The sequence below is a fragment of the Drosophila grimshawi genome, unplaced genomic scaffold (genome assembly GCF_018153295.1).
Source record: "Drosophila grimshawi isolate 15287-2541.00 unplaced genomic scaffold, ASM1815329v1 contig_848, whole genome shotgun sequence".
Classification (NCBI taxonomy): Eukaryota; Metazoa; Arthropoda; class Insecta; order Diptera; family Drosophilidae; genus Drosophila; species Drosophila grimshawi.
Genome location: NW_025063692.1, coordinates 14645519 through 14660258, shown reverse-complemented (window position 1 = coordinate 14660258; position 14740 = coordinate 14645519). Strand labels below are relative to the sequence as shown.

General features: G+C 40.9%; 1 protein-coding gene across 1 annotated transcript; it reads left to right on the top strand.

Moving 5' to 3' along the window:
• Positions 1–4647: 4647 nt before the first annotated feature.
• LOC6564557 (lipase member H) lies at positions 4648–6403 on the top strand. Its single transcript, XM_001991866.1, has 4 exons — positions 4648–4892; positions 4961–5115; positions 5441–5917; positions 5979–6403. Exons 1-4 carry the CDS (start codon positions 4648–4650, stop codon positions 6401–6403), a joined length of 1302 nt encoding a protein of 433 aa, XP_001991902.1.
• The last annotated feature ends 8337 nt before the right edge of the window (positions 6404–14740 follow it).

Sequence of the window (14740 nt, the reverse complement as noted above, 5' to 3'; positions counted from 1 at the left end):
CCTATATATCTATTGCTTGTCTCACATACATCCCACACTGTGTGTGTGTGTGTGTGTCAGTGTGATTGTTCGCATAATACGCGCAAATAAATTGCAAAATCAATTGAGCGGTAAAATAGTTTCCCTAACAACTCACTGCTGCGAGTGTATTGAGCAAAAGTCAGGCCGTCACTTTCACACAACAACTGCCGCAGCATCAACATCAGCATCAGCAACAGCAACAGCAATAGCAACAGCAACAGCAGCCACTACCACCCACTGCAGCACTGTGGCACGCCTATTTGCCACGCCTCCAACTTTAAATTGAAGTCTGACGGCAAGGCAAACGACAAGGCACCCTCAGCACCCATTGCTACACACAACGTATACGTAACTCCATCTCGATGGCAAGTCGAGCGCGTAGCCATCAAATGCTCCTTATTTGCAGCAGCAAGAACAAAAAAAAAAGGAAAGGAAAGGAAAAAAAGGACAAAATTGACACAAAAATAAAGTACAACAAATGCCACAGCGTCAATCGCTCTGCAAAACTGACACAGCATCAATGGTTCCAAGTGCCTGAAGTCAATTCGGATACAATAAAGTAGCTATTCAATTGAATCAGTATGTATTGTAGTTAATTACTTGTTAGGTTAGTGAGTTGGAACGACTAAACCATACCCTATGTTAAATAAACTAAAGTGTGAAATATAGTTTCATATGCTTTGCTCGCATAGCCTTTAAAAATGTATAAAAAGAGAAATTAGCTTCATGACAAATAACATTTCAATTTGGATATGGATACGAAAATACGGAAATACTTTAATATGTTTCTAGCTGGCTCCTGGTCAATAGAAAGGACAAATACTTGTTTAGCTGGCAGGAGAAAGTTATATCGATTTGCGTTTAAGGAGTTTCAGACTTTCGCAAAACTGATCGATTGTTCCCATGGGAGCTGTATGATAACTTCATAAGCATATAGATAGGCATGTATATAAAACAAGTTTTGGGGCTAATTAAAATTCCACAGTCGAGCCTTGAATTTATGTTCTTGTATTTTTGAAAGCATGCCAAACCGGTTCGATACTACAAACGGGTTCCAACCAATATACAATTCGGTGTCTTTGTTGCTGATGACAAATGGTGTTCTTCGTCTAAAAGTCACTCGGCTGCTAAATCCACGTCTCAGACATTGGCATTGTTAAAGTTCGAATTTGAGTTGGAATTGGAGTTGGCCAAGTGTCGCTGTTGTCGCTGAATGTTGGCTGAGTGTTTTGTTTGCTGATTAAAACTTGTTGCATAGTTAGGAGCGCCCATTTTTAAAGCACTTTTATTGCGCATTCGCCGCATTGTGCGGCGGTATTCATTAAATGTTATAAACTCATTACGCGACTTGATCTATGTAAGCAGGGAATGGGACATGAGCAACATACTCTGTGTATGGGTAATCTGTGAGGGGGTGTCTATTTGTGTGTGTGTGTGTGTGTGGCTTGCTGTAATAACCACAAAACAGATGCGTGTGCCGCAACAACCCTCACGCACACTTATAAGGGCAATCACATATACACACACACACACACATGTAAGTGTGTGTGTGTGTGTGTGTGTGTGTGAGTATACAAATGTGTGCGTGCTGCACAACACTCCGCACTGATTTATGGCTGGCAGAATTAATTAAATAAACAATACACACACACAGAAACACACACTCACAGCGTCCCCAAACACACCGACAGTGTGTGACCACACACACGCCCACTTATAGAGAAGCATTCACACACACACACACACACAGTTCTCGCCACACATGTAAAGTTATTGCGCACAGCTGTTGTTGTTCTTGTTGCTGTTGTTGCCATCACTCATTATTATTATCATTCTGCTTAATAGGCAATAGCGCTGGGGGTGCGTGGTGCGTTGGGGGTGTAGGGAAGGGGAAGGGGAAGGGGAAGGGCTACAGCTAAAGCGGGTGGCACCAAACTGGCTAAAAAGGGAGCACAATAGAGAGACGAGCAGAGCAGCCAGCACTTATTGTGCATCAGCAATTACAGCGTACTTTACATTAATGGTAAGAAACAGTAAACGGCGACGGCGACGGCTTGGAAATATGCTCCTTAGAAGGACTCGGAAGAACGAACGAGTTGGCAGAGTACCATTGAGGTTTTGGCATTGATAATACCAATGATCAAACAACTGCTCAATTGGCTTACTGCTATCAGATGGAACAACAACAATTGGACTCCGTTCTGTTAATTCTTCAACGTTTTCAGTTATCTGCGCTGATTGCTGTAGTCGAGAGTGCTCGAGTCGAGCTTGCTGCTATTGTTTGTTCAATATGAAAACATGTTTTGGTCAACAATATCTGCACAATTATATATACATATGATATATAATACATTAGGATAGATAATACTATCGAAATTCGCTTATTGACTCTGAGATCCGTTTGTACATGCAGAGGGGCATGTCTAAGTCGGCAAATCATGAATATATATATACTCTTTGGGATCGAAGATGCCTCTGCCTATTACACACTTTAGCACAACACCAACTTGTTTTCAGAGCGGACTTCTTCGAATATTTAGTCTAATATTTTGCCAAGTTGTTATTAGCATAAAAGAAAATATATGCCTAATGAGATAAGCATATTATTGAGTTGATAAGTTAAATTTACATTGGTGGCATCAGTTTCTAATGGAGTAAAATCAATTATAGATCATCAGAAGATCGCCACACCTAATCCTAAGTCTACTCTATTTAAATCAGTCTATTTTAAGCTGGAAGTCATAGATTTTCCTTTATTGTGTGGAATGCTTTTTGTCTTCTTTGGTTATTCATGAAATCATTTTTCAGAATAACTAAATCAAATTTATTCGCCCAAACTAAAGCTCCAATTTTGTTCTTCTGTCTTGACTCAAATTAACTGTGATCCACTGTATATCGGAGAACTATAATTTAATATGTACAAAGGGAAGAAATACAATAAAAAATTGTTTTTTTGGCGTGAATTTATTATAGATTTGCTGGCTTGTCATCATTAGCATTAGTTGCGCTTTGCCTTCGCTTTCTTGGCCCATGTTAACAAGTTATTTTTGGCTGAAAAACTTAACAATCACAGAGAGAGAGCTACACAGAGAGAGAGAGAGGGGGAAAGGGAGAGGGAGAAAGGAAGGGAGAAAAGCGAGAAATTTGAAGTTTAAAAAATGTTCATGACGAACACATTAAATAGGCATTGTGTTAATTGCGATTTGAATATAAAACCTGTAATCAGCATTAAAACCAACAAAAAAATAAGTGAAAATTATAATAAAACAATTTACGTAGGCACGCGAAATTAACATTTTTATGCCTATTTATTTCTAGCTCTATCACAATTTTGGTAAGCCTGGATGCTCTTCATTTTTTTTATGTACAACTTCAAATGAGAAAAAATGTGCTTAGAAAGTAAATAAATAAATTAACAAATAATAATTGTGGTTTTAAAAATAATAAAAGTTAAGTTGTGCCCAGCGAAATACATATTCAATTAGATAGTTTAATTAATTATGATGTAAACCAGTCAAACATTTATAATCAGATACAATTTTTAAAAAATATATAAACAATAAATTGTTGTTCTTTACGACTAACTTTAAATGATGATTATCATTACTTTAGTTCTTTTTTAGCATCTTATACTTTTGAAAATATTGTGTGTTTTCAATACAAATTTTTCGCTGTGTAGTTGAGCAACGAGAAAACGTTATTTGGCCCAAGTTAGGTTCACTGTAAACTTTTGCTCTTACATATTAGAAGCCACTTTATAATCTATGTGGAGTACCAAGAATTCAGCTCTATTGTCTTTCAACGATGCTGTTTTCGGTAGATGTTTGCTCAGCTGACTGTGAGTCGACTACTGAGTGTCGTGTAAAATCCAAACAGGTCTCAAGTCGTCTATCGTTCCCAGCATGCAGAACGCCGCTCTGCTGCTAGTATGTCAAGATCAGTCAAGTGGCGCAAGTCAAAGACACTGCCACAGATACAGATACAGATACAGTTACAGTTACAGATAGAGAAACACAGACACAGATACAAAGGCATAGACAAAGAAATAAAAGACGCCGCTGTTACAAACTTTACTTTCACTTGTGCAAACAATGAGCTGGCCATGCCAGCTCCAAGAACACGCCATCTACGAAAGTTATAAAGCGACATTTGGCGGCAACCTCCGCTGCGGCGATGGTCATCAGCGGGGGCCCCAAAAACGTGGAGCCGGAGCTGGATGGATGCTAGAAGCGAAGCGACGCAATGCTTGGACGTCAGTAGCATGTCAGGGGGCAAGCCAAGCGGACCAGATCCAATCCGACGAATCCAGCTCTCGCTGTGCGATCTTTACACAAAACTTGCTCTCTCTCTCTCTCTACCTCTCTCTACCTCTCTCTCCCTCTGTCTTTCTATCGGCCCGCCTTCCTCGTTCTCGTGCGGTCTCTCGTTGGCGAGCTTTGCAGCTTTCGCGCTTCGATACAAGCGAAATTCTTTGGCAAAGCGTTTATGCATAAATTTGCCAAACCATCGCTAACAAATTATTACGCAGCTTGATTTTATTTAGTGGATTCCTTCTTTTTTTTTTATTTATATTAATTTTTTTGTATTTTTTTTCTGTGTTTGTGTATTGTGGTAAAAAGTGTTTGCATGCCAAGGCACGTGAACTGGCGGCAGCGTGGCCAAAAACAGAAACAGAAACAACAAAGCTGCCATGACTTTGCCTGGCTGTGGACCAGTCTGCTGTTGCTGGGCAGCATCTGGAGCACCGGAGCGCATTTTCACAAATGGAAAATCCTGCAGAGAAGCTTTCGCTACATGCAGGAGACGATGCTGAGAAACAGCTTGGAACGCGCGCATCTCAACTATGGAATTGTGTTTGAGTGCCGCACCATGTAAGTGGTCAGTTTGAGATGCAACATCCGAATCGAGACTCTACTCTAGCCTCCCATTTCCAACGCAGCTCCGACATTGATGTGGGCGATGATTCACACTTCGATTTGCAGCTGGGCGACTTGAGCGGATTCCGTCGCTTGGATGACAAAAAGAAGTTGGCCTTGTTTTTGCATGGCTGGAACGATCAAGGCAGCAAGGAATGGGTCCAGGAGTTATTGTTCAGTAAGTCGAGACCGAAGCAAAAGAGAGAAGTTTCTCAAAATATATTTAGCTGGATTTAACAATCTTAACTGACACTGACTGACATTTGAGTTGCATTTGTGAAACTATTAATTTACTTTATTTGTTCAACGTTTCCGCTCTGGATTTGATTAGATAGCCAATTGAAATGTATTTTTAATTCAAAAAGACAACATATGATATATATATATATATATATGCGTCAAGTCTAACCAGATTTAAAGCAGGCTGCTAAGCCTATTACATCATACCGTTTGTGAAAGCTAACTGAGTTCCCATTGCACTCAATTCATCTGCCTTTGAACAGCCTGGACGCTCTTCGACGAGCGCTACAATGTGTGCGTTGTGGATTGGGGCCATTTGTCGCAGAATGACTACAAAAGCGCCTCGATGTCCATATTCGATGTTGGCCTGACAGTGGCGGGCATAATCATTGCCCTGGAGGAGATGCGTCCGCGTCAGTTCAATCGTCAGAATGTGACCCTTGCGGGCTATAGTCTGGGTGCTCATGCAGCTGGATATGCGGGCGCTGTGCTCGATGGCAGGGTTGAGCAAATTATTGGACTGGATCCGGCTGGACCGCTGTTTACATTGCCAGCGGCTGTTTCGCCCAAATATCGTCTGGATCAAACGGATGCACAATACGTTCAGGTCATGCACACCTCGAGCGGCACATTGGGCACCAGTTTGAAATGTGGCCACGCCGATTTCTATCCGAACGGTGGCCGAGCACCCCAACGAAATTGTCAGATGTTTATGAGCATGAGCGACATGCAGAACACGAGTAAGTGGTGCAACCAAAGCGAGTGCTTGAAGCTTCATTTGGATGTGATTGCTCTTTACAGATCCCATTGCGTGCAGCCACTCGACGGCTGCCATATTCTTCAGACAGTCCCTGGATCCGCAATACCCCTTCATGGGCTATCAGTGTGATAGCTATCGCAGCTATGCCGCTGGCCGTTGCGCCAATAATCTGCGTGCCCGCTTTGGGATTCACTCGCATCGTCGGCCGGAGGGCAGCTTCTACTTCGACACCATTTCGAGCCATCCGTATGTGAAGCGACAGCGTTCGGTTCGCCTGCGCAATTGGGATTGGGAATGGGAACTGGAACGGGAACGGGAACGGAATCAGAATCCTGGTGGCCGTCAAATGAGTGAAGCTCGTTCCGGAGATCTTCTGCTTGGACGTCTGTGGCGACGCACCTGGCAAAGGCGGAGTCGGGAACGCAATCGCTGCCCTTCGAGTACTGGCAAGGATAGATTAGAGTAGAGCGCAGCTAGTTCCTAGTGTTGTTGCTGCTATATACATATAAAGTATATATTTATGTACTATTTATATTTATTTGTATAAGAACTTGCATAGAAAATAGGCAATCCACGACAAATGCTTACTTGATCATGTCAGAAATAATAGTTAGCAATATGATAACCCTTACAAATATATGCATATATACATATCGTGATTCCACTGAAACATCAATATAGGTCAAAGTGCGCTTTAACATCCGACAACTACCAAGGAAAGCAGTGAAATATTTAAAAATTGCCAAGTCTAGTGGAATCAGTGGAATCTTTGAATACTTTGCATAACTGAATGACTCACAACAGAAATTCGGAAAATTGCGCAAGTTGTGTTATTTGGGTTTGAATGAATAAAATACATAAAAAATCATGCACATTTAGCAGATTGGTATCATTGTTGAAACGCAGACCGTTATAGAATGCTTCTAAAGTGCTTGTAAAAATCAGCGTTCATAATTAAAGGGCAGCGCTCTTGTCAAGTGGCGAAAGGGGTGTGTTTTTTGCCAGCAACATACTGATACACATACATACATATATACATATATATATATATATATATATATATATAGTTACACATGTACATGCTAAAATAATTTAACACTTAACGTGGGCCTGGCCCTGGACCCCGGACAGGACCCTCAGACCGGGTGTCAGGAGCAGTAGAAATGAAACGCGCATAACTCATGCGAAGTCGACGCCGGCGCTGGCGACGACGGCGCCATAAATTTCAAAACAGGAAGCAGCCAGCAAAAAACAACTCGCAACTCGAGTGGAATGTTGCAGAGCAACAACAGCAGCAACAGCAACAACAGCAACAGCAACAGCCACAACTGCAACTGCAACACGAGCAAGAACAAGCTGAGCAGAGGCAGTGCGGAACTGGTCTCATGTAGACGGAAAATATTAACTACCTTTTGGCAGAGGCGGTGCCCCAATGCGATGGGGCCAAAAGCTGACGTAAGTTGTACAAAATTATGTTTTACAATGCGAAAATTGAATTTCAGTTTATTGTTTTCGCTTTTCATTTTGTTTTACGATTAACTGTAAACTGCAGCCGGCCAACCATTTTCGAGCCCACTGGCAAAGAATGGGGCCAAGCCTGTCCCGAACATTGTTGCACGTCAATGGCTTTCAGGAACTCTCCAGCTCTCCATGTCTCTCTCCCTAACTCTCCCTCTCTCTCTCTCTCTCTCTCTCTCTCTCTCTCTCTCTCCATCTCTCTCTTTCGGGTGCGTGGGTGCGCTGTGTGCGTCCTGGTTTCATTTGGATAACCTTTCGTAGCTGCCATGTATGTTGGTACAACCAGATTCGATGCCTGCCAAATTGAACGGAAATATTTACAAGTTGCAAGCATATAAGCAGAAAAACGAGAAAAACTGAATTTTAGAAATTCTGAGTGAGCAGCCAATTCAAGCGATTCGTAAATCGCAGCTCTGGCAGATAAATCGCAGCTGGCAAGATTGTCAAAATCAGCAAAGATCAATTTTGAAATTGGCTGTAATGTTGCCGTGAGAGAGGTTAACAATTTGGTCATGTTCCCATTTATCCATTATGTCTGGCAATAAATTCCTTTTCAATATTGACTGGCATATATATCTGACTGCTTTTCAACTATGAAATATATATATATATGTTTATAATAATAGTTAAAAATTACAGAACAAATATGTAGTTGAATTCAGCAACAATATTTTGTTATATTCCATTAGTATGTGAATTTGCTCATATTACTAAAATATTGATGAGTTCAAGTTTTGAGAAACTATTCAACTCGATTACAATTAATATTATTGTTGATTGTGAAACGAAAACAATAATGTGCATTGATCCGCAAGGCATACGGTATTCATGGCAAAACTAGCGGAAAAACCAAATGCAAAATTAATGGAAAAAATCGCATTTTCATCACACAACCACACTGGGAAAAAAACGGCTTAATTTTTAGAAAATCTTTCTAAAATGATAATCGCTCTGAAAGCTAGAAAGATTTTTTTGTTTACAGAAATATATATATATACCAAAAGTATAAATGCAAATCTTTATTTGCAGAAGAAATCGCATAATTTGAAATCTTAAAACCCTAATGTATCATTAACAAACAGTTCTTTGAACACATCTCAAGAGCAAACAGTCTATAAATTAGATATATTATTTCTAAATTTAAGAAAGAAAAGAAAAACCCTGGCTTCCCAAAAGACATCGTTTTTAAAGTATACGCTCTGAATAATAAAGTGAGTTATCCTTTACTCTCAACATCAGACAAAAAGTACAAATGATTCTAACAGTCAGACAGCATAAGTACATACATATATATGTGTATGTATGTGTGCATAAATATATTATACATTTAGATGCATATTGGTTAAGAAATGTCGAAACAAATTTGAATGTCCTTAGTCACATACTAAAATAAACAGAATTGAAGGAGATGCTCCATAGATGTCGATGTGGATTACGTTGTCTTCCTGCCCCGCCTCTGACGATATCTGGGTGTCCTGCGGCAGAAGTGCAGCATAACCTTGTGTGTGCACTCAAAAATGCTTTTGGTGTTCTGCTTGTATTCGTTGTGGTTGTTGTTGTTGTTGCTGTTGTGGTTGTTGTTGTTCTTATTGATGCTGCTAATGGGCAGCAATGGGAGAAGGCAGAGCCAGCGGCTTAGTTTTTTTTGTGTTTTTGTGCACTTTTACTTAATGTTTTCATGTGTTTCTATTTGTAGTGGTTTTTTATTATACATTTTCTTCTTTTTTTTTTGTTTTTTTTTGAGCTGGAGGACTGGCTTGCTGACTTGGTCAGTTGGTTGCTGGGCTGGTCGCTCGATTGGCGGATGTACGCTCTTAGCGAAAATTGCATTTAGAAAATAAGTGCAGGACGCAGGACGCAGGATTCAGAGTGCAGAACGCAAAATGCTGTCCAGGGAACGTGGAAGGCGACGCGTTAATATTTCATCTTTCATGCTCATTTGCACTTACAACCGCACTCGGCGCCTCGGAGAGTGTTTGAGACGAGGGCGTGCCTGTGTACTAGTTGTGAGCGGGCTCCGGGTTAGTTGGTGTGCTGTGGGTGGTGGAGAGTTAGGCTAGGAGAACAATGGGCAGACCGCACGGTGTGTAATCAAAAGAAAACGTTGCCTCAAACTGCACCACGTCCTGCAACTTTGCCGTCCTTTCGCAGAACGGGAATGGAAATGGGAATGGAAATGGGAACGGGAACGGGAACAAGGACGCCGGCACCTGCTGCGAGTTATTTACAGCCACTGGAGGGCTTTTTTGCGCACAAACTGATGGCAGGCAGCCGCAAGCCAGCAGCTAGCAGCTAGCAGCTAGGAGCTAGGAGTTGGGAGTTGGGGAGCCGGGAGTCCGTCCTTGTACAGCTATTACACATCGCCGGAAGCGTTTGAATGTGTTTATGTGTAAGCGTCTCTAGGCCAGCCAAAAGCCAACAGCCAACAGCCAACAGCTAACTGCTAACAGGCAGCAACCAACAACTAAAATATTTCCGTTATTAAGCTAAAGAAACACTTAACTTTGCCAGGATCACGCCAGCAAGACAAAGGCTGCACAGCGCCAGGTGCACTGAATATGCTCTGCCCAAGACTCGTCAGCTCAACAATATGTTTTTTTTGGCTGTACTCGCAGCTGCTTGTGGAAAACGTTAATTTTCTATAGATGTGATGTGTTGAAATGTCGTCGATCTGAATATAAAGAAGAAACTACAAACAAATCTTAAGGCATGTAAAATCTGCATGATTTTCGAATGAATGCTTGCCACTTTAGCGGCATACCACAAAAAATAAGTGGCAACTTTTCATTTATGCTACTGCAACTATGAAAATGTCACTTTATTTTTACTATACTTTTGGCTAACTCAACTGATTATTCAGAATGTGTATTTCTAAGACGGCAAGTTGAGCTTTTCTCAAAGCAAGGATTTTTCTTTCTTTCATTTTTATTCCAAATTGTTTTTGTATATGCTCAAAGTTCTTACATCTTCTTTTTTTACATGTATTAAAATAAGTATTTCAGAAAAGAATGTTATGCATTTTTTCCTAATATTTTGAAATTATTTCTAAAAATCAGTACAATTTCTAGTGTTCGGCGCAATTTTTATTTGAGAATGACTTTCTATAATTGAGGTCGATTTGGAGTATGAGGCTATCATTCAACATTCTGTTACATTAAGTTTTGTTCAGTTCTCAATAACTCAGAGGACTTTTCAAAATAATTTTCAAAGTGCAAGAAACAGGTTGTCCGATGAATAAATAATGGTTGCCATCCACAGTAACTTTACCATATCGGCAAGTAACGCTTCATATATTTTACTGAAACTGATTCTTCCATTTTGCCAGTACTATAACATATCGGGCCCAGAGGAACAATCGATTGAGTTTCTCAAATACTAGTTCAGTTTGGGATGTAATAAGTTGGACCTGGTTGGAAGTCTGCAGGGCAATGTAATACTCTTCATTCTTTTTCATCTCTTTTTGCATTTCTCTCATTTGGGTTGGTATCTTCGAATGAGTCTTTTGCTAAAGTTGCCGGTGAGTTTTGCGCTCTTCCCTGTCAATTTCTTGCTGCTGTCGCTGCACACAATTTATATGCATGGGGCTAGTTTGGTGGCACGTTGGCGCCACGCCCATACGCCCCAGTGTCCTCTGGCTTTTTAATGACACTGAAATATTGTGTTGCAACTTTTGCTTTATTATCGTGCCCATAGCCAGCCCTCCTTTGCCTGAACACCCAGACACCTAGCCAACTGGACAACTGGACAACTGGCCATGCGGACACCTGGCCCGGGGCTTGGCGACTTATCCTCGCTGCATTCCGCCACCGTTTTGTCTGGATTCCCACTTGGGGCCCGATTGCAGTGTTGTATTCTCTATTGCTGTGCCCCTTTGTCCACTCGAAGCGATTAAGTAACCGCCTAAATATAGAGCTGAGAGAAGCATTAAATTTCGAGAGTATACAATTTAGTTAATAACTTTTAAGCAAAGCTCATCACAAACATTTCTCTCTCTCTCTCTCTCTCTCTCTCTCTCTGTGTGTTTCTTTCTCTCTCTGGCAGCGCTTTTGTTTTAACAAATGGCCAGTAATAAACAAAACGCAGCAGATTACGACTTGGGCGTTGGTGGAGGTGGGCGGGCGGAGTAGCAGAGCTAAGAGATCTAGTGCTGTGCCAAACGTTGGCTATAACCAAGGAACAGTTTAATAGTGGAGGAGTGGAGGCAGGAGACTGTTACACAAGGCTCAAACGCGAGGCGACGCGGCGCTTTGTGTGCCATGTGTGTATTTGTGTGTCCTGTGTGTCCAGGCTGGTATCCTGCATATGCATGTGCCTTTCTGTGTGTGTGCGTGTGTGTATGTTTTGGCAGTTGATATGCTTTTTGCTAGTGCTAAGATGCTTTTAACCAGGCAACAAACAGCAGCAGCAGCAGCAGCAGCAGCAGCAGCGGCAAGGACAACAAAATGCTGCAACAACTTAAGCTTAGCTATGACACAGGCATAAGAGTGGCCAGGAATGGACAGGGACAGTGGCAGGGATAAAAGGGAGAGGGGAAAGTGGAAAAGGGAAAAGGGGGACAGAGACTAGGACAGTCTACGGAAACGGATAAGCACGAAAAACGGAGACAATGCGGAAAGTTGTAAGACACTAAAATTGGCCGAAAGGACTCAGTGGCAAGCGAGTGTGTTGATGTTCATGCTGCTTGTTGATGCCATTGATGCTGCTGTTGCTGTTAGTGTTGGTGTTGAAGGACGGAACCCATAAAAGTGAGCAACAAATTTCATTGCTTATAGCCATCATAGATGTGTTCAAGTCTGCGTGTGTGTGTGCCTTATTATTCCCTTTTTATACATGTATATTTATATATATATATATATATATATAGGCAAGCATATCATTGAAACTTAAGACACAAACCCTACGCGAATTATTATTTCAAGACAACAAATGAAAGTCCCAGCACAAGATCCAAGCATAGATTCCAAGTATTTCAGGCGAACCCAATGATTCTCTATTCTATCAGCTAAAAATAGGATATTTAAATAGGCAGTTGACTGGTAATTGGCAATGACCCACCAATGGAATAACCAGATCTAGCTCACAAGCAAAATGGCATTCCCATTCACACAGTTTTCATCAGCTCCCGAAAGTAGACAAGCCCTTCTAGATGCATCTAAAAGTAGGCATTCGGAAGTACTGCATACAGCATGAGCTACTTTTGGCTCAGTGTTCCACATATTATTCAGAGGCAGAGAACGAGTTTTGCTCCCCCATTGTGAAATGTGCCAGCTTTTCTTCTTTCTATGCAAAAGTCGCAGTCAGTTAATTTGTATTTTGTACTTATTCTTTTGTCACCCAACGGGAACCAGAGATGCAATGACCCTTCACCCGAGAATTGACAGGCAAGTGCTGAGGACTAAAATAAGTTCGGATGGACTCCAGTCGGAGAGATTTGGAAATCAAGCAATATCGACATTAGGTCACCAATGTCCAATGCACTGCAAATAACGACTTCGTTTCGTAAAGGTTGTCACACATATGTTTATATGTTTATATATTTTATAGCTTTCAATCAGGAGCATTAGCTAAAATATTTGTTCGAGTATCAAGGTTTTCGAATAAATTCGAAAGGAGTGTGTGCTTTTGTTATGGCCAGTTAAATCGGCCGACTATGATACGTTCTTTGTTATAAATTCATTTTATTATTTTTTACGAGGTCCTGTGGAGAAAAAACTGCCTAAGCGTGAAATTAAATTTGACTCGCGCTAGCGTCGATATTATTTCATAGTTTTCGTTTTTTTTTTTTTATAAAAGAGAAAGGCTAACCCCACAGTGAAGCGAATGTCCTAGCTTCCCATCTATTTATTATTATTTCGGGTTGTTCGTTTTTTTTTTTTGTATTTTTTTTGTTTTTGTTTTTTTGTTCTTTGGCAATTCTTTTATGTTCCCTTTGGCTGCACGCAAAGCAAAGCGAAGCGTAACAAAAGTGATGTCCACCACCACCACGGATTTTTACTAGGCACTAAAATTATATTTTCATTGTTATCTCTATGCACGATGCGATGAGTGTGTGATGCGTATGTGTGCCTCTTCCTGTGCCTGTGCCTGTGTCTGTGTCTGTGCCTGTGCGTGAGGGGAGTGTAGTGTGTGTGAGTGGAGGTCCTTGTCGCCATGTAAATTAAGCCGGCTCAAAGGGAACACATACAGATACTGAGACAGAGACTCGGGAAAGAGAAGAGCATAAAGCACACAGCACATTTGATAGCAAGCCAACGCGCTCAATGATGCATGCCACACGAAAGGCGAGCGAACACTGAAGTGCTCGGCAATCGCACGAGTCCTGCGAGCTGTGTTGAACTTGCTGGCTGTGTTGAGTTTCCCCCAGCAAGCACAGGAAAGCGAGCAAGCAACAGTTGGTCGCTGGAAGTATTGGAAAGTACACAGAGATGGTTTGATGGGCTAACAATTATTCTCGAGTCGAGCATTGTCTGGCATTTATCTGACAGTTACATTAGTAACACATACAACAAAAAGAACGGCAATTTAATGCACACAACTAGTCGCCAGATGGACAGACAGGTGGACAAATGTCAAATGAATTTACAATTGAATCGAGCTTCGCACCCAAGCCTTATCTGATAATATGTAAGTGAATGTGTTATTTCACTTGACACTAGCATTCTGATGATTGGTATTAGGAAAGATATAAATGAAATTATAGCTGTCATAGCACCACTCCCACTGAAGTAATAACTGAGAGGGACCGACTGGGACCGGGGGCTTATAAAGTTTCCATCCTTAAATGTAATGGGAAAAACTGTTCGTCTTTTTATAAATAAATTTGTTTGTATGGAATAAAAAAATGTACTTTGGCATACACACATACACATACACATACACAGATGCATGTCGATTTTTTGGAAATCTAAAAACAATGTGCTCATAGTATAGTCAAACATTTTTTAAACTGCAACTAATATTTTTGCGATATACAAATGGATATGCATGCATTTTTAATGCGCGAAAACATTGAAAAACTCGCGGGCGATAAAATACTTTTACAAATAGCCATAGCCGACATTTTGCCAGCTGTATATTACGTTATGCATATTTCATTTCCATTTATGCCAAAAAAAAATAATAATAATAAATGCACTGTGCCAAACGCAAGCGGTTTACAATGTCGAACCACAATAGGATGCGCGGCTTTGCGCGGGTCACGTTTTCATCACAAAAACTTTACAAAAATACACTAAATACACAAAAATAAATAAAAATAACAAAGAACAAGAAACCCATTATATTT